Below are 20138 nucleotides of genomic sequence, written 5' to 3'. Positions count from 1 at the left end.
CTTGAGGAATTATTACCCCAGTAGTAGTCCATAAGGATTAAAACTGAAATGGTACTAGACAGTACGGCCCTGGCTACCGAAGAGCTACTCCACCTCAAAAACAGAGCACGCTTGATACTTCTCTGAATGCACTGTCTGGTTCTATTTGGCTCACATAGATACAGTCCTTCCCCTCCAGCCACCCTACCTCGCCCAAAAGGGAATCTTCCCCTCAAATGGGGAAATGTCTGTCAGCTCAAGATCTAAACCCCCAGTTTCAAGACATACCAGTTTCGTGACCTGTCCCTCCTTAAATAACCCTCAGCAAATCTTATACCATAATTGGATACTATTCTATAGAAAGTGGAGGGACCTCACTAATTACAGAATTTGTTAGAATAACCCTCCAGCGAGCTCACCAGTCATGCTTTAGACCAGGCCTCGAGGTTTCCCTACAATTAGCAGATATTGTGCTTTGTACCAACCCAGTCTGGTTGCCCTGTGGTGGTGAATATTTATAGAATGGACAGTTATTTCTAAGGAATCCTCATGAACTAAGGAAGACTGGATATTTGAGTAAATAGACGTGAAAATATTAGCTGGATTTGAGATGGATGTTAAGCATTTTCTAGAAACATATAAAGCTGGCTTGGACTATAAGGAGTAAGGAAGATGGTTCCTGGATTTGGGAGCAAAGTAAGAGAAGACACGCTCTATCTGTGGGCGTACAAACTGAAGGAACTTTTAGGAACAAGAAAAAAGCAGAAAAGGGTGCAAGACAGGGATATATCCCCCACAATATCCCCTATGACACAATCTTAAAAAGGCATCTCTCGTCAAGGGGATAGCAATGCAGGGCGAAAAGGCTGGTTCTGAAAGGGACAAAGCAGGGGATGTTAAGGAGAGCTCTAGCAGCAGCATTTTGGACTACCAATAGTCTGTAGACATTTAGGGAGTACAATGTCTGATGAGGATTACCAGATTTGTGGCACTGCCAGAAGGACTAGGCTGAGGACCTAGTTCATCCAGCCACCAAACGGAAGACCATGGATTGGCAGAATTAACTAATGCATCGTGCATGGATCTCATGGCCATAGGTTCAGATTGTGGTGGGTCCACTCAGTCTTTCATCATTCTGAAGATAATGGAATGAGTGTCAATAGGTTGGGTGAAAATAAATATCTGTAATTTAGCTGCAACATGCCTACAAGTGAACATGTGCTTCACAAACACATAATGAAGGTCAACAAAGAGGGCCTCAATACAGACTTTTCTTTATCTCTCAGAAAATCTAAAGCAGTCAACAATCCTCTGTTCATCAACACACAAGAATGTGTTGAGCTTGTATCTCTTTTAAATAAAAGAAAGCAAATGCATGAAACCAGATCACCCTGTATTGATGACGTCTGTTGGTCAAGGCTCACACGCTCATCTTTGATCTTCAACACTGATACTCTGGAGAGCTCTTACCAACACCACACGCCAATATTTTGGCAATACTCATGAAACCTTAAGATCACAATAGAACACCACATCACTCACATTGAACCAAGCCTAAAAACAATTGAAAAAATATACGTACACTGTTTTGCAATGACCCTCACAACAGTTCCCACAATGCTCCACCTCCTGAACTGGTAGACACTGGTATTAAACTTCAGATCTCAGGTGAGTAAACTAAATGTAAACTTTACCTTAAGTTGTCATCTTTCTGGTGTATAATCTTATCTACCTACTGAAGGAGGCTGGCTTAGTATATGGAGCACAATTATTTAGGTGAAGCACCTTGCACTAATCCAGACAACCCGTAATGGGGTTTTTAGTGGTCTTAGACAATCATAGAAAGCTCTATAAGTTGTCACTGTAGAATGCTGCCTTCAGGCTTATCCAGAAGGATTGTTACGCAGCTTGTTTTACCAGATCTCGTCATGTAGGTAGGTTACACGAAAAAGAAGCACACAGTGTATATATAAAAATATGTCTATTTATTACACAACACCCACTAACACATTGGTATATCTCCTACCTGGAGATATATACACAGCAATACTTTAATTGCAAATTGGTAAGTAAGTACAATACACGGTGGTCTCCGGGGGGAGACCAAACCATATACAAAAAAAGTGGAATGTGAACTGCGATCGAAGTCGTGACTTTATTTATTTATTTTGAAAGTTTTATATAGCGCGAACAAGATCTTCGCAGATATCAGAGCGCTTTACATAGAGGGGTACATGAGGGAACATAGTCAAACAGATAAATCAATAGATCACACAGTACAAATAGGTGGCTGCAAAGCCAATCATGTGAGTAATAAGACAACTCATACAAATAAGCAAAGGGGTCAAACATGTAGTACAGATCGGTGCAGAGTGTTAACAGAGTACGAGATAATAGTTCAAGTGTATTTAGCCATGAGGATAGCTTTTACTTCTTTATTAAAAAGTGTAGTGGAAGAGATAAGCCTGGTTTCAGGAGGGAGGGAGTTCCAAATCCTAGGCGCCATTCCTGAGAAGGAGCGCTTATATGTTTTTTCCTTCCGGAATCTTCGAGGTTTCAGCAGAAGATTGTTTGTGCCTCTAGTGTTTCTAGTTCCCCCAGAGATTGTCAGTTTCTGAGCGAGGTAGCCGGGTGAGTTTAGGTGTACCGCCTTGTGTGTCATGCAGGCGATTTTCAGATGTTTTCTGGCTTCAAAAGGCAGCCAATTCAGGGATTTCAAGTCAGGGGTAATATGGGAGTGCTTTTTTGACCCAGTGATGAGTCTTGCTGCAGCGTTTAGAGAAGCTCTTAGTGGTGCGGTTGTAGTTAGGCGGAGTCCGCAGAGGGGGTGCTGCCGTATTCAATTCGTGGGATGACTAGTGCTTGTACTGCGGTTTGGAAGTCTTTGGCTGGGAGGAAGGGTTTAGGTTTCCTCAGAGTATTGATCTGGAAGTTCGCTCCCTTTGTTGCCTTGCTGATATGTTGCTGCATGTTGAGATTGGTGTCGAGTGTTATGCCTAAAGATTTTGCTGAGTCCACGATGGTGGGTTGGACATTGAGTGCGGTTAGGAGTTTAAGCCAAATTTGAGTGGTGGATATCTTCGCTGGAGGTGAGATCAGAAGGAACTCTGTTTTCAGGGCATTGAGTTTGAGGTGAATATCGGCAAGCCAGGATTGGGTGCATCTGATCGTTGAGTTCAGGAGCAAGATGTCATTGGGGGATTGTAATTTGAGATAAAGTTGTGTGTCATCGGCGTACATGTGAAAGTGTACATTGGATGCTTATAGCAAGGTGGTGAGAGGTTCCATGACTAGGTTGAACAAAGTTGGGGATAGAGAGGATCCTTGGGGGACGCCTAGCGTTACAGGTATTGGCGAGGACATCAGGTTGTTGCTCTTGAATTTCTGCGACCTGTTGTGAAGAAAGGAAGTGAACCACTTGAGAACAGTTCCAGATAAACCCATTCTTGTGTTTAGTAGTTCTAGTAAATTCTCATGTTTAACGGTGTCGAATGCTGAAGAGAGATCAAGAAGGATGAGGAGGCAGGTGTCGTTTTGGTCTAGCATTTGAAGTGCATCGTCAATTATGTGAGTCATAGCAGTTTCTGTACTGTGTCCTGGTCTGAAGCCTGACTGGTGAGGGTTGAGGAGATCAAATTGTTCAATGTGTTTAGTCAATTGTAGTTGTGCGCATTTTTCCAGCAGTTTGGTGAGAGTGGGAATATTGGTGATGGGACGGTAATTGTTGAGATCAGAGGGGTCGGCTGTAGGTTTCTTTAGTAGAGGTGTGACCTGACCAACTTTGAGGGAGTCAGGTATGCTTCCTTGTTGGAGAGAGCTGTTGATAATTTTAGTCCAGAGAGGGAGAAGCAAAGGGGTAAAGTCTTTTACTGCGGAAGCAGGGAGGGGGTCCATGAGGTGATTGGATGGTTTCAGGGTGCTGAGCAGTTTGCCAATTTCTTCTTCCGAGTATGTGCCGAAGGTTGACCATGTAGCATTGTTTTTTGGTTCAGTGGGTGCTAGGCACTGGGGTTTGGAGTAGAGGCTTGCGTCAATGAGGAGATCGCTCTTTATTTTGTCAGTTTTTTGGATAAAGAAAGCAGCGAAGTCTTCACAGGAGGGTGCCTCACGCCCAGTGTTGAGTGGTTGGGGTTGATCCTTGGATTGTGAATTGATTAGCTCAAACAGTTTTCTTGGGCGGTTTTTTGCTTGGTCGAGTTGGAGGCTGAAGAAGTCTGATTTTGAGCGTTTTATTTTCCTGAAGTAGGCGTTTCTCTTTTTCTTCAGATCTTTTAGGTGCATTGCAGAGGGAGCTGATCTCCAGGTACGCTCTGCCATTCGCATGTCTCGTCTATCCTCATTGAGACTCCCGTCGTACCATGGATTGGAGATTTTAGTAGAGACTCTTTTTAGCTGCATAGGTGCAGCCTCATTAATTATAGAGGTCATAGCGTTGAGATAGTGGTCAGTCAGGGTTTGAACGTCCGTAGCGCCTGTCGGTGGGAGTAGGAGATTGCATCTGTTAGGAGGCAAAGAGCCTGGGTTGAGTTTTTTCAAGTCTCTTTTCCAGACTTTGGGCTTGGAGAGTTGAGCCGGGTTAACTTTGACTTTTTCATTGATAAAGAATGTGACAATATGATGATCTGACCAGTCACAGGGTTGGATGGGCTCGAGTTGGATAGAGTCCTCTTTGGAGATGATCAGGTTGAGGGTAGAACCTTTCTCGTGAGTTGGGCTGTTGCATATTTGGGTGAGGTTAAGGGCATCGAGGAAATTTTAAAGACTATTTACCACCGCGTCGTTGCGATCGTTCCAGTGGAGGTTGAAGTCACCAAGGTATATTTGGGTGAGCTGCCGTCCGGAATTGGTTGAGATCATATCCATGATTTGTTGGGAAAAGGTGAAGTTGTCCCTGGGTGGGTGGTAAATGCTGTGAAGAGAGCATATCGGTTTGCCCTCACTAATAATGTCGAGGCAGATGTATTCCCAGGATGTTGGGGATGGTAGGTAGGTGGAATTGACTTTCTGAACCGATAGGTTGTTCCTGTAGATGCATGCGATTCCACCACCTATTTTGCCTGTTCTGTCGAGCCTGATAATGTGGTAGTTGGGAGGAACCAGAATGTCCATTATAGGTGTCGAAGATTCAGTTAGCCAGGTTTCAGTCAGGATGATTAGGTCAAGGTCCCGCGATAAGAGGAGGTCAGCAATGGCGGCGGAATGTTTCGTGGCCGATCTGCAGTTGAGAAGAATGCATTTGAGACGGGGTGTGTTGAGGGTGGTAGATGGTTCTAGAGTGAGAGGGACTTTTCTAAGGTTATTGAGGATGGAGAATCTGCTGTTTAGTGTGGGGGGTCTAAGGGGATTTGAGTGTATCGTGGGAATGTTGAGGTGTGGGGTGGTTGTGTGATTTTGGGGGGCTGGGTCATTGGAGCGGAGAAGGGTGAGTGTGTCCAGGTCAGAAGAAGAGTTGTGGGTGCGACGAGGGCGGTTGTTGCGATTACGAGCTGGGATTGAGGTCAGGTTGGGGGATAGCTGAGTGAGAGAGTTAGTCGGAAGGGTGGGGGACAAGTTGGGCGGGGAGGTGTAGTTGTGTGAGGGGTTGCAGGGGCGATGAGGGGGACGAGGGCAGTTGCTGCGCCTATGAGCAGGGATTGACGCCCGGTGTGGGGCGTGTTGAGTGAGGGAGTCAGCCGGAGGAGTAGGGGACAAGTTGGGAGGGGAGGTGGAGGCGGGTGAGGGGTGTATGGGGTGTGTGGAGAGCAGTTCTTTGATGGTGTGTATGTCTTCTTTGATCTGAGTGAGGGTGGCCATGATGTAGTCCATCGTGGGGTAGGTGGTGGAGGTGGGGGTGGCAGTCAGGGGTGAATGACTGACCAGGGAATTCGTGTGCAGGTGGGAGAGTGGGCTGGTGTTCGAGCAGGTCTGCGTTGTGTTGGCGTGCGGGATGGTGTTAGGGAGGAGAGAGGTTTTGGGCGGGAGGGGTGTGGATGAGGTAGGGAGGAGGTTGGTGGTATGAGTGAGGGCATTGGTGGTAGGCGGGGGGGTCATGGTGTAGGCTGGGACACTGATAGCCGTGGTGGGGGTGCAGGAAGGATAATGGGGGCTGAGAGTAGGAGGGGAAGTGGGATTGGAGATGGTCCTGTTGAGGGGAGGGGGAGTTAAATTAAGGGAGGAGGTGTGTTCTGCGTAGTTGGTTAGAGGGTAATGGGGACTGAGAATGGGGGGGATAAATGGGGGGATTTGTCGGAGTGCGTGTTATTCTGGTGCTGGACTAAGTTAGGTGTGTTATGGGTGGGAGCTGTGCTGTCAGCGGTGAGCGGAGTGTTAATGCCCGCTGTAGGTGTGAGAGGGGTGTTGAAGGTATGTGTGGAGGTCTGCGGGTTGGTAGAAGGGGTGGGGGTGTGAGTGGTGTATGAGGGGGAGCGATCTGTGTCTGTGCTTGAGTGCTGAATTGGGATAGTGGGGTTGTGGGTGGGGGATGGGAGGTCAGGGGTGGTAGGTGTGTCCCTGATTGAGGAGTATGTAGCTGTGAGGTCATGGTTGGTGGGACTGGAGGAGATATGAGTGTTGGTCCGTGAATTGGAGAGGTGTTCTTTGAAAGTGGGGAACAAGTTGTCTAGCAGTTCCAGGTTCCTGTCTGTGGATTGAGATAGGACAATCCCGTTATTGTAAATAGTGATGGTGGCTCTGCCTGGAAAGACTTGGGATGGTGTGATGGAGAGAGTTAGGCTGTGAGCGGATTTCCTGGTGGAGGAGACGGTGAGTAGGGAGAGGAACGCTTTTCTCCATTGAGCTCTGCGTGTGGTGTGGAAGATGATATCAGTGTTCAGGGATCCATTGACCGGTGAGAAGTAGGTGTCAGCAAAGGGGGTTTCAGGGTGTGACCTAAGGAAGTTGTGTTTAAAGCGTTTAGCGGCTTTTTTGATGAGTGACGGTGGGTAGTTGATTTTATATGTGTGATTGCTGATAGGATCCATGTTGCGATGATGGATTAGGTGGGTATGGGAGAATGCACTATAGTGGTACACATGTGCAGAAAAACAAATACATACAGTAGGTTACACAGTACAAAAGTAGTACTAGCGATCAATCAACATAATCCAAATGTAAGAGTGTGCAGAGAAACAAATACATACAGTAAGTTATAAAGTACAAAAGTGGCACTAGTGATCAACCAACATAACCAGGATATAAGAGTGTGCAGTAGAGCAAATACATACGGTAAATTACAAAGTACAAAGTGTAAGTGTAGGTATAATACTGATAGTATATAAGGACAGGATACCAATGCAAACAGCAATTTACATGAATCAAAAATCACAAATCAAAGTGACATTAGTTAGCAACCAAGAAATATGAGGTAGCAATCTGTGCATTACAAATGTTAAAAATACAGGTAGAAGTGACACTAGAGAGCAACCAGACATATATGAGGTAGCAATCGGTGCATTACAGGAGAGAAGAGTGAGAATGGATGCAGGTTGCAGAACTGTGTAGAATAGTGCAGAATACAGAAGAAGTATGCGATATATGAGGTAGCAATCGGTGCATAACAGGAGAGGAAAGCGGGGATGGGTGCAGGTTGCGGAAATGTGCAGAATAGTGCAGAATACAAGTTCAAGTATACTGCTGATCGAATATAAGAACAGAACACAGATGCAGTAGTGTACATGAATCAAAAATCAAAAATCAGCAATGACATTAGTTAGCAACCAAGGTATATGAGGTAGTAGTCTGTGCATTACAAGTGTTCAAAATACAGGTAGAAGTATAATACTGCAATAATAGGTATATGAGGTAGCAATCTGTGCATTACAAATGTTCAAAATACAGGTAGAAGTATAATACTGCAATAATAGGCAGACATTCTTTCATATATGAGGTAGCAATCTGTGCACTACAAATGTTCAAAATATAGGTAGAAGTATAATACTGCAATAATAGGCAGGCATTCTTTCCCAAGAAGGTGTAGATACATCACTGAGCAAAGTACTCTGTAGGTGGGATTAGTCTAAAATGAAAAAGTTCTTAGTGTGTGTTTAGATAATGATGAAAATGACTAGTCCAGGATGGCCGCCCACGAGAGAGACTAGTCTAAAATGGCCGCCAAATAGGTGAGATAGAGACAGTAGTCCTCTGTTTGTTGCTTTTACATAGATAGCAGGGAGGAGCAGTTTCCCTTCACAGTCATGCAGGCAGGGGAGATAGAGATATTAGTCCTCTGTCTGCTGCTATTACTATGAGCATAAGGGAAGGAATTTCTATTTCTGTTTGAGCAAGCCATGCTCAGTCTAGCTGGGAGGAATTCTTATCTCTGTGTGGGGGAGTTAAGCTGAGGAGCCTCGTGGACATCAGAGGTAGGGGGGTGGGGGGGATTTATTGCTACAGTTTTTTAGCCCCAGCCATTTTGAACAAAGGAGGTAGTTTTTAAAAAGTGAGCAGGCGGGTGGGAGAAATAAATACCTTAAGACTATGTGTGCCTGTTGAGTTTGCCAGCAGAATTTTGCAGAAGCAGTGTTTTAGTCCGAAATTGGCTCAGTTCCTTCCGCTTCGTAGATATATGTGCACTGTATGAACGTGATCACAAATCAGGGCTCCAAGCCTGTATTACCCTGAGAAGCCAGTCAACTGATTACCAGGTATCCACCGGTGCCAATGGGGGCAGGCTTCGGTCCTCTGTCGCCCCTGCAGCTCTTGTTGGACTCAGGGCTCACTTCCGTCGCTCCTCTGGGCAGGGCGCCACAGCCTCCAGTCGCATCCAGTCTCCGGTGCAGCCGGGGGCAATCTCTACTCCTCCGTCGTCTCTCCTGTGACTGTATCCAGCCTCCGGTGCGGGGGGATGAGGGGGGCGGGGGTCAGCCACGTCCCTTTGCAGTCTGAGCGCAGCGCCCAGCGTCCTCCACCGTGGAGCGGGCGGGAGGGGGGCCTATTAGAACCCTCCGACGCCGCTGGGGCTCCTCTGCTGTGGCGCGGTCGGTCTTTCTTAGCTCTCCGTAGCCTCCGTGATTCACTGCTTCACTGCTGTGGAGCGGGCGGGCGGTGTCCGTTCGTCAGGCTCCCAGAGCTTCAGCCGCCACTGCGGCGCGCCTGGGGCGCCCTCCTATACCGCCGTGAGTCCTCCCTGCCCCCCGGTGCCTCTGGAACTCCTTTGCTGCTCATCGGTGCCCCCCGATGCCTCTGGAACTCCTTTGCTGCTCACCGGTGCACCAGCCCACGTCTCTGCTGAGCGGGCGGGGGGGGGGGGCCCTCTCTCAGCCCTCCGATGCTTTAGAGCGGGCAGGAGGTGCAGGCTCAGCAGGCACCCGGAGCTTCAGCCGCCCCTGCGGCACGACTGGGGTGCCTTCTAATGCCGACGTGAATCCCGTGCTGGGCTTGTGACAGGATGATCCGCGGTGCAGGTTCAGCAGGAGACTCCGAAGAGCTGGGTACCCAAGGAACCACCCATGGTAAGAACCCAGGAACCCCACAGAGGTTGTGTGCAGAGTGGAAACATAGCCATGAACTCAATAAACCTCAATGGGAAAGTCGCTGTTGCAGTTTTGAAGAAGAAGGATCCTTCCGAGTAGACCCTGAAGAACCCCTGTGGAAGACAGAAGGTTGGAGAGTCACTCCACCCGTGGATACCCCAACAACCAGGATACCTACACATAGTAAGCTGGGTGCTTAGGTGTGAAGTGACGTAGGAAACCGCTTTAGACCACAATGGAGGACTTCAGTAAATATACCGCTGGCGAAGACTGTGCAAGAATCCGGTGGAATCCAAGCATAGATTCTTGAAGAGAAGAACCTGCAAGAAGAGGGGCAGAATCTATGCCACTCGTTGGTGAACAGGAGGCATGGATGAGTAATGCTCACCAATGACAGACGGTTCAGGAGAGTTGACAGTGCCTTGCTGCTGCAGCTGTGAGGACCAGGCGATGCTGTGGAAGACCAGGAGCCGTGCACGAGCTGTCCCATGTCGGAAGTTGAGAACCAGGGGGTCGATGTCCGGCAGGAGCACCAACAGGCCTTGGCAGCTGCAACAGGCGTGGAAAGCGAAGATGGAGCAACGTTGGGACCAGCAAGGTCCAAGGACCTCACCACAAGCAGGAGAGTCAGAGCAGGCCCTAAGCAAACAAGAGAGCCCACTGAACCAGGAGGAGGCCCTCACCAGAACCCAAAGGCCAAAGGCAGAAGAGTCGCAAGAGGACCTCGAGCAGCTCACCAAAGATAAAGGACCACGGTGCAGAGGATGTGGTGAGGACGCTGATCTTGGCAGGAAGAGGTTCTGGTGGCTAGACTTTCTTGTAACCCATAGATCTGTGGAGTGCAGAGCCAACAAGGCCTTGCAATGGCAAGTCGACACAGTGCACAGGGGATCAGTTCCGACAAGGCATCCTGGTCTCAAAATTGCAGAGCGGACAGGTCAGGTCTCGAGGGAGTTGAAGAACCACCACCTGTGTTGCTGAGCCTTTCGTAGTCCATGGGACATCAGGAGCAGCAGACCAGTCAGCTTTGTTGCTGTGCCTGCATATGCAGGGAAATGACTCCTTCACTCCAAGGGAGATTACTTCGGGTGTCCTTGATGCCCACAGGTCTGTTGAAGATCCTGGAAGAAGCAAAGACACAGTTGAAGAAGAAGACTTGCAGAACAGCAAGACCAGGAGCAGCAGGAGTCTTCCTTGATGCAATCTTGGTTCAAGGCGAAGTCCAAGTGCCTAGACGGTCGAAAAGTGGCATGGTTTCAGACTTGACTCTTGTCCCACGACGAATCTGAGGACCCACCCACATGTAAGACCTTTTATACCCTAAGAACGGGGTTAGGACCACTCAGGGGTCCCTCCCAGAGGAGAGGCCGGACAGAGGGGAGGAAACTCCCATGTCCTTTGTCCAGTTTTGCACTAGAGCGGGGCAAAGAGCTCCCAGAACTGGTTCCAATTGGAGTATGCAAGGAGGGCACCAAATGTGCTCTTCAAAGCAGTCTTATGGTGCTGGCAAGCGCCCACAACCTAGCCTAATACACTAAGTCCTGTCTGGGAGGTGGTCGCACCTCCCTGTGACAGAAAACCTATTGTTCTACTTTCCCTGGCTTGAGCTCAGCAGCAGGAGGGCAGGTTCACATCTGGGGTCGGCAACAGCAGTAGCTAGCTGGCAGAGCCTGGAAGGCTGTTACCGGGAATACTCTGGGATTCCCGGAGGAGCCCCCCAGTGCATGGAATCATGCCCCAACACTGGTAACGGTGTTGCGGTATTATTCCAACATGTTTGATACCAAATATGCCCAGGTTCGGCACAGTCACAAAGTTAGCCATCGCATAATGACGGATGGCCACTATATGTATCAAAATGGCTTACTGCACTTACAAAGCCTGCACAATTGATTACGGAGTTTGTAGGGGTGCCCTGCTCATGCAGGGACACCTACACACTTATAACCCAGCACCCTGCCTTCAGGATTGAAAGGCCTCCCTTAGGGGTGACTTATAGGTTTTAAGTGTGATGACCTCAGAGGTATGAAAACTTATATCTATTGTGAATGGCGATAGCAATAGCTCACACAGGCTGCAATGTCAGGCATGTAGTCTCAGTTTGAGTGGTCTCTCATGGGTGGCACAATACATGCTGCAGCCCGCGGTAGACCCCTGCCCTAGGTACCTCAGTACTATATATTAGGGACTTATAGGGGTGCACCGGTAGCCAATTGTGGAGGTACAGCATTACTTACCATGTCAAATTTAGGGAGGACGTACAGTAACTGCGGTCCTGATTAGCAGGATTCAAGTCAGACTAGTCAGAAAAAACATAGTGACACTAGCAAATAGTGGGAGTAGGCATACTAGAAGGATCCTACCTTCCTACACCTACAGATTCCTTACCTGTTAAATATCCTAAACCTCATGAACAGAACATAAAGCTGGAGGAGAGAATAATGTTGAGTCAAACACCAAAGGTAGATGTTACTATCTTAGTTGTGGGTACAAGTGACATGTAGTACATGTCCTGGAATTCGTAGGCAGTGTAACAATGAAGTATTTAAAGATAGGCTGATGGCCGGATACCATGATTATGTCATAGATGCTGTTGAAGGAAAAGGATGATGGCTGGATACCATGATTAGGTCATAGATGCTGTTGGAGGATCCTTGTTGAAGATGATGATATTGTTGAATAGTTCAAGGAAGTATTTAAAGATAGAGTGGAACTTATCAGAATTTGAACATAAGCGTATGTTGAAAGAGGATGCAATACCTATGAAGCACCTGTTAGAACCGCTTCTCTTAATAGTGTAGAAAGGGTGGACTTATTGATTCTTTCAAGTGGCTGTTCCCTATGTAAGTTAGTTGGCAGGGTATGCCCAGACGTTTGTCCCTTGCTCACTTTGCCACTGGATTCAGGCTAGCCTGGTGGATGAGGGGTGTTACTCCAAAACCGGTCCCAGGATGCTTGTTTCCAGTCCAGGGAAATCATGCTTTGGCAGCTCGGTCTAGACTGTACCCATGAGGCACAGGGTCAAGACTGATTTGCGTATGGCTAGGTCTGAACTGGGGTGGCGAAGTGAGCTAAAGAACGATAATGGATTCAACCCAGATCTGTGACTGGGAGTGAGTGAGTGTCTGAAAAGTTTCTACGCTCTGTCTATCATCTTCCTGTGTTTGCCCTATTTAAGTTAATCCTACATCAATTAATTGCATCCTAAACTAAAGATGCATGCTGTGGAAGATAAAATAGTGGGGTCCCATGTGTTTCAAAAATACTGTTTAAGATTCCAACAGAATAAGGAACATTTCAATTACCTGCATCTGTAAGCTATGGATACAAAATATTTACTGATTACATAGGTACCCATTGGTACTGCAGTTCAAAGCAGTGGTTGCCAAAATATTTTTTATATATATATATATATATTTTAATATTTATTATTTATTTTTAAAACCTTTATACGTATGTTACCTGCATTTGTATACCCCTTTTCTACTATCTGTATGGTCCCAATGCAATTTTGCATTGTCTGGGTGCTGTTTACAGATCTGTTGTGGTGGCAACACTGGATTGGTAACCTTTTCCATAGCTCTACCAGTAGAGGGAGCTAACTTCAACTTGACACCGTAAGGGACAAACATAGTGTTGTCACTGGAGCCATAAAGCTCCTATTTCGGCACACATATGTCACCTCCCAATCCCTCTTTTTATGTGCCCCTAAAAGAAGAGATGAGGAAGCTACAAAAAATGGGGCAGTGCTGTGTAGCAATCTAGATTGGAACCTTTCTAATGCAGCTTGTGCTTGTCCTTCAAAATGGGGAGATGATTTTAATCGGTGAGTTGCTGGTAGAGGTAGTTAAGGTAAGTATCTTTTTCTTCTAATGGATTTTTATACCTTCAGTTTCCTCACTAGTAGAACAGATTCCAAACTAGTACCCACTGGCTACAGGAAAAGCATCAGGGTTTTGTTTTTTACAACAGCTGTAATTTGTGGAACGCTGAATGCAAACTCGCTCCTAAATTGGTTAGAGTCAGTGCCGAAGATGTCATGCATTGTGTGCCACTAGCGTTGTCGTGAATTGTGTGTCTTCTCCTCCCTATACCTTTCCTTTTCTTCTATCCTCTAAGTCTCTCTTCTTGACCTCTAGTGGATAGCATTAGCCTTCGATGCCGGCTGCTCTGTCCGTGGCACCGGGATCGGGCACTGGTGGGAGATCAGATGATGACTCCATATAGCATTCCATATTGAACACAAGGCACCTATAGCATGGGGGTCCTAATAGCAGGAATCCAAATGGATCCCTAAAAAGGTCTTATGGGGCTCAAAGGCACACCAATGGGGAGCCGCAGATTGCCAAAATATCTTCATCATAACGTGGAGGAAAGACATAGTATCATCTGCTGATGTCGGAAATTTTAAATAGACTTGAGGCTGTGCCGAAATAAGCATCAGCGACAGAGGATCCAGTAAAGGCCCTGAAATGTTACGATTGTGCTGTCAATAGAGGCTCTTAGGAGAAAAACATACCCATCGGATCTGGCTGCGAGGATGACTCCACGGAGGGCAGTGTGTGTTGAGGTGGCAAACCTCTCGACTGTGGACAGGGCTTTGCAAGTCATCTTCATGCCTTCTTCTCTTGTGTGTTCTTCTTAGTGAATTTTGACAGAAGAGAGGAGTATGATCCAGCGGGAGACCTTAACTGAGTGCAACCGCCACAGAGACTGACACTTGCCACTGACCATAGCTTGGCTTTTCACTCCTTGATGGCCCTGATGGTGTACGAGGCACACTTGTCACATGACCTTCACTTGTGCCTCTTCCCCAAGCAAACAAACATATCTCATGTGGATCCAAAATAGATAGCTGTTCATTACAGTCTTGAAAGGACTTGATATCTTGGGTGGGAGGTAATGTCTCTTACCATTGCGCTTGGAAACTTTCTTTGCTGAGAAAAATCCCAAAGGGAACACATTCCAAGAGAGAAGCTCTGGATCCACATCGAAGGATGCTGAAAAAAGGAAACCTGTTATTGCTACGTCAGGGTGGGTGCTCTATGTGCCATGTCACTATAGCATTGCTTCTATCACCGAAATGAAGCAAGCACTCCATAGCTGTGCAAAAGAACTATGAAAAGGTTTCTGGATCCAGTCTGGTGGTTTGAGATATTCAATAGGTGAGGTATCTGTAGGCAGAAGAAACCACCATAATGGAGCTATTTTTTAAAGACAATAAAAATGATCAATTTCTATTTACTGAGACGCAACTTACTGCACCACCACAGCCAGGCTGTGCTGTAGTAGAAAACTATAATCTTGTCCAGAAGAGACTGTTGCAGGGGTTCTCCGATGGGCCATTCAAGAGTTGATTGTCACAGTTAATATCTGTATATCCTGCTGACCTGAGTGATCTCAGTGCCTCAACCCTTCCACTACATTTCACCAGTTCTCCTATATCTGCATTGCCTCCATCCAGTAGCCTGCTGCGCCTTCAAAACAGCCCGCATTACTAACAAAGCTGTCTTCCCAAACTCCCAAATGTAGCTCTCTGAGGATCTAGGCTTACCAGCTGGGGAGGCATCAAGGATCTGCAAGGGAAGGAGCTTTCCCTGGAAGACAAAGGCCACAGGAAACATTAAACAAATGTTTTTAAGAATCTCTTCCAGGGGTCATCCTAAGCATCCACCGGGCCTACGTTGAAGCCCTCCTACCTTTAAAGTTACCCAACTTGCCAATCCTAACCCAATACATTCCCCTCATAGATTATACTCAGTGATGCACTTCTAAGACTTCCACTCACTAAAATACAAATGTGCAGGTCTGAATGCCCAGTTGACATTGCTGTGATCAAAGGCACTGTGCTTTACTTATCTACTACATCCCAAAAGAAGCTTCCAAGCTGTACCCAATGTTTCTCCCCTCAGGTGTAATGGTATTAATGCAGTGGTGCTGGAACAATTTTCAGAATGGGGGTGCTGCTATCAGTGTTACATCACTGAAGTCATAGGGATTGTGAAACATCCAGGCGACACACAAAGAACAAGCATAGCAAATTGGTCGCACCAATGCAGCAGGAGAGTGGTATGTTGCTGGTGGTGCATTTTGGAGCACACTGTTACAAATATATTATTAAGGTATGATGTAGTAGTGCACTGTCATTTACAGACACTACATTTTCCTTTGAAATATTCGCAAATTTTGCACTGACACGTAGTTTTACTGATAAAACTATGTAGCATGCAAACAATAATGTGTGTAAATCAAGTTTCAGCAAATGTTTACATTAAACTAAAGGGAGTGAGTAGAAGTTTATGGGAAGCCTTACCAACTCCTTAGCATAACCCTGTAACCCTTTTTTTTGTAACCCTGCCAAGACAACCTGTTGAGGCTAATAGGGGCCCCTCACCAATGAACCCCCATGTGGCATGCTCCATCATTTGTAGATCACCAAATAAAGTGTCTTGATTAGTTTTAATCCTATTAGAATCTTTGTTTCCACCACACTTCAGAATTCCAAGAATATGTGATATATTTGTGTTTTTTTATCTGGTGATATATTTAGAAATATTTGTACAGTTCATTTACAGGTACTTTTAGTTGTCAGAAACAACTGACACCCCACAGTCTTTCCTTTAACACTCCATATACCCCAGCATAATTATTCGATAGTTCCCTTTATAAAATTCTCTAATTTTGCAGCCAGAGGAAAAAAGTAATCACCATGCTGCTTTTAATAGAATAAGTAACAGATTGTCAGAAGACAAAGCCTGATGTTTGACCTGTCTTTGAAAGCACAGCAAATGTGACAAGATAGCAGGTTTTAGATGCATCTTTATTGCTCAGTCACCTTCTGAACTCCAGTATAGTTATTTTGGGGATACTGCAGCACCCCTAGCACTCCTACTTCCAGAGCCTATGTATTAATGTCATATGGACACACTTATAAGGAGTCCTCTCCAGTCTGCTTTCCCAAGCAGAGAGGTTTGGGACGGGTGGCAGGGTTATGCTGTTTGTTCCAGTTTAGTGCATCCAATAAATACCATGCTTTTGAAAGGTTCAATTCCAGCCCATTTTTATGAATCCTCATGGAGTAGTACAAATCCCAAAGTGTACCCGATATACTGCAGTCACCTCAAATGCCTGTGCCTGCTACCTTTTCTTCTCTCTACTGTGCTCTGACATCATGCAGACCTTGTTTGCTCCTTACGTGATACCTCTAAAGTATCTGTATTTCTCCTTTTCATTTCACTGCTTGCTCTTTCGTGTGTCGTTGGAATATCTGCTACGGGGGTACAATGACATGCTTTTTTTTAGAGCCACAAAACTGAATATATATATATATTTTTTTTTTCTTCCAGGTTGGAGTAATCAGCTGGGGTGTGGCAAATCTATGCATAAATATGAACAGGGCACCGATGACTAAGCCTTATGCCAGAGATTTCCACACTAACCTATTCAAAGTGCTTCCTTGGCTGGAGAGCAGGCTAAAGGACGAAGGGCTAAGCTTTCTGCCACTGCCCTAGTGAACTGAGAGAGGGGGCAGATAAATGATACATGCCGTTGAGAAGACATTGGACCCAAGGAAGCGCAGGGCTCTAATTCTCAATATTCATCTTCACTACCACTTTTACTACAGACCTGTGACTGTGAAATAACCAAGATTCCATTTTTTTAACCTGACAAAACTGCAAAGCTCATACATGCCACCATCGACATCTACAATACTGGTTCAGATTTACATAAAAACAACAGACAACCTTAGCAATTTCTTTGTTGGCTGCTCCTACATGCAGCAGCCATTTTGTCTTTGACTATTTACAAACCCACATTCAAACATCGCTTGACAGACACCCACGTGAACAATAATTATTTCAGCAATCGCAAAGGTGACAAGTATATTTTTAATCTTTGTTTGAACACATCAATATTGCTGAAAGAGTATCTATAACACTGATTATCCAAGTACTCGTCTCAAAATGGCTGCCAGATGTTCTCTTAACAGCATCTTTAGTAGGGGGCCTAAACTTTTAAGTAATGCAGCTCATCTAGTCATGTCAGAACAAAACGGTAATATCTTCTATCATGTACAGATTATGTGATCTGCAGTGGTTTTTAAGCCAACTTGCCATCTATGGTCAACACTGCAATCACAAATAATCATGACAAGAAAGAAAGAATTTGAGAGGAGATATGGAGATGATGCCTAACATTAAAAAGCAAACATTGCTTATGACTACATCATTCAAGTTGTCCAGGGAAATAAATTGCCGAATGGTACCACTGCGTTTGTTAACTCCATTTCTGACAAGTAGGGAGACATTTTATTTAATAAATGGAACATCAAAAAGTGTCCATAAAATGGCAAATGTTTCAGCATAACCCTTTTCAAAACAAGCTTTTGCAATGCAATAAGTCTCGCATTTGCAAAAGTTTGAGCTATTGGCATTGTAAATGACAAACCTTTTATTTATGTGTTGGTTTTGAAAACATAAATACATGGCATTGTCATTTACAATGCCTATAGCTTAAACTCGTATTTACGCGAGTTTGAGCTATTGACATTGCAAATAACAATGCCTTATATTTTTGTTTTCGTTGTAAAAACAAATAAAAGGTATTGTGATTTACAGTGCCAATAGCTTAAACTTGCGTAACTGCGAGACCTATTGCATTGCAAATGCTTGTTTTATACAAGGCAGCACAGTGAGGAAAAGTGTTCTTCTGATCGGCATCATTTGAACTGGGACTCCATTGCTTTTTCATTGCCATCTCGTGTCAAACACTTCCACACAACCCACCGGGTCGTTTCTGCTGATGCCTGAGGAAATTCTAACTGACACGAAAAAAACCATCTTGCAGCCTGCATTTCTGCCCAGGAACTGTCACACACCCAACCCCCCCTGTTCTTTGCAGTTCACCAGAAAGCCACAAGACACTCACACCCTGAGTAAATGATTTGTTTTCCATCTCCTGCTCCCAGCCTGGTAAACATCCTTGACACCGTGATTAGGTTATCTGGACAATGGTCTGACTGCTGGGCCTTGATCAGGGTGATTAAACAATGACCGGAAAGACCGGGCTTTGATCAAGGTGATTAAACAATGATCTGCAAGACTGAGCCTTGATCAAAGCCGAGTGAACAATGATTTGTGCACCAAGCCTTGACCAGCTCACCATCTACAAACGTCGTCTGTATCTGGTTATCAACTGCAAACACTGCCCTGCTTGAACAAGGAACTAACAGCCAAAAGACTGAAATGAAAAAGTATAAAAGGCTTGTAAGCTGCGTAGTAAAACAGCAGCCTCCTCTGTCTTGTCTCTGACTAGCTTGGGACTCTGTTCCATAGCCTGGGCTATTGAATAAATCTGTGTTCCTCCTGCAGACGAAGGCTCCTGTGTCTCCTTTTACTAAGTATGGAAGGTATGGAAGACTTGGGCGGTTCCCCTGCCGCCGAGACCCAGTAAGTGGGTTTAACCGGTTCTTCAAATGGCGCCTGAATAGGGACTCCACGAGCACGAAGGTCAGGCCCGGTGGATGTGAGAAGGTGCACGGAGAGACTCCGACGGAGGTACCCTACCCGAGGGATTCTTGCAATCCGGTAAGCCGAACGACTCGCCTGCTATTCCTCCCCACCCGGTCTGGGCTACATGATCGCATTCTCGCTGGAGTCCCCTAGCAAATAATTTCTGGAGCAGGACACAGCCCTACGTCTGCAGAAGGTAAGGTAAGGGTGAACTGATAACCCACCAAGTCTGTATGATTCTGTTATTGACTTTCGCAAAAGCCAAGCTGTTATTGACTTTTGCCAAAGCCAAGCAAGCGAGGTGAGTTTTAAAAACCCGCTGGTGTCTGTTATCTGTTTTTTAAGCATGCCAGTCAGTAGTAAGTTCAAGAAATTATGTTGTTGTATGTGTACGCAGGACTCCCAGCTGGAGGCGGCCTGTCCGCTTCTCCAGAAGGGACCCCTGGCCATACAATGTATGTGAAACATGGCCCTTCTGCCATAATGTTTTCCTTATTCTGGGTAAAATATACTAAACAAAGTAACGCAGAATTACAGTGGCCACTTTAATTCTCAAGTTCTCGCCAACTTAGAGGAACAATTAATGAAAAGAAAAACGCGCCATCTATGCTTGAATCTGTCCGATTTTAGAGGAAAGAGATAGAGCAGAGAGCTAGAAAGCAGAAGGCCCAAGAAAGGAAACAGGAACGTATGTCAATGGCCGACCACACTAGAGAAAATTTACAAAATCAAATGACAAAATCGGTAGAAGTAGCCGATAGGGAGCATGGGGCTCGGGTACAAAAATGTTATCCAGCTCGTGAGGAGAAAGGAAAGGGCCATATGGAAGGGGGAGAAGAAGGTGATTCCTTGCTTGATACTTTGCTAGAAAGCCTCCTGCATCTGCCCCGATGTACCCTGCCCTGATGCCTCACACCCCGCATGTCCCGCTGCCACCGCCCACTCCTTCCCCCACTGCCCCTCTTACTGTTCTCCCTGTCACACCATCCCTCCCGATTTTTCCTATGACACCGACCAAGCCCACTAACCCTGTCCTTGCTGCGGGAATGACAACAAGTCTCCATCCGCCCAACCCCTGCGGCTTTACCCCTACACGCCCTTTTCCTACTTCCCCGTGGTCTACAGTTAAGCAGGATTTATATAAATTGTTGAATTCCCCCCGACTGGCCTCCTTGCGCTCTGCAGTCAGCTTTTCGTC

The 20138-nt window shown here is 45.9% G+C and overlaps 1 protein-coding gene across 1 annotated transcript in view; it reads left to right on the top strand.

Moving 5' to 3' along the window:
- LOC147717787 (complement factor B-like) overlaps positions 1-18798 on the top strand; it is a 590914-nt gene extending 572116 nt beyond the window's left edge. The window contains exon 18 of the mRNA XM_086924575.1: positions 16775-18798. Within this exon, the coding sequence (XP_086780701.1) occupies positions 16775-16939 (165 nt within the window). The 3' untranslated portion in view covers positions 16940-18798. The remainder of the gene's footprint in view (positions 1-16774) is intronic.
- Positions 18799-20138: the final 1340 nt, after the last annotated feature.

Source organism: Lissotriton vulgaris, chromosome 5, assembly GCF_964263255.1.
Source record: "Lissotriton vulgaris chromosome 5, aLisVul1.2, whole genome shotgun sequence".
Lineage (NCBI taxonomy): Eukaryota > Metazoa > Chordata > Amphibia > Caudata > Salamandridae > Lissotriton > Lissotriton vulgaris.
This window is presented reverse-complemented; position numbering and strand designations above follow the sequence as displayed.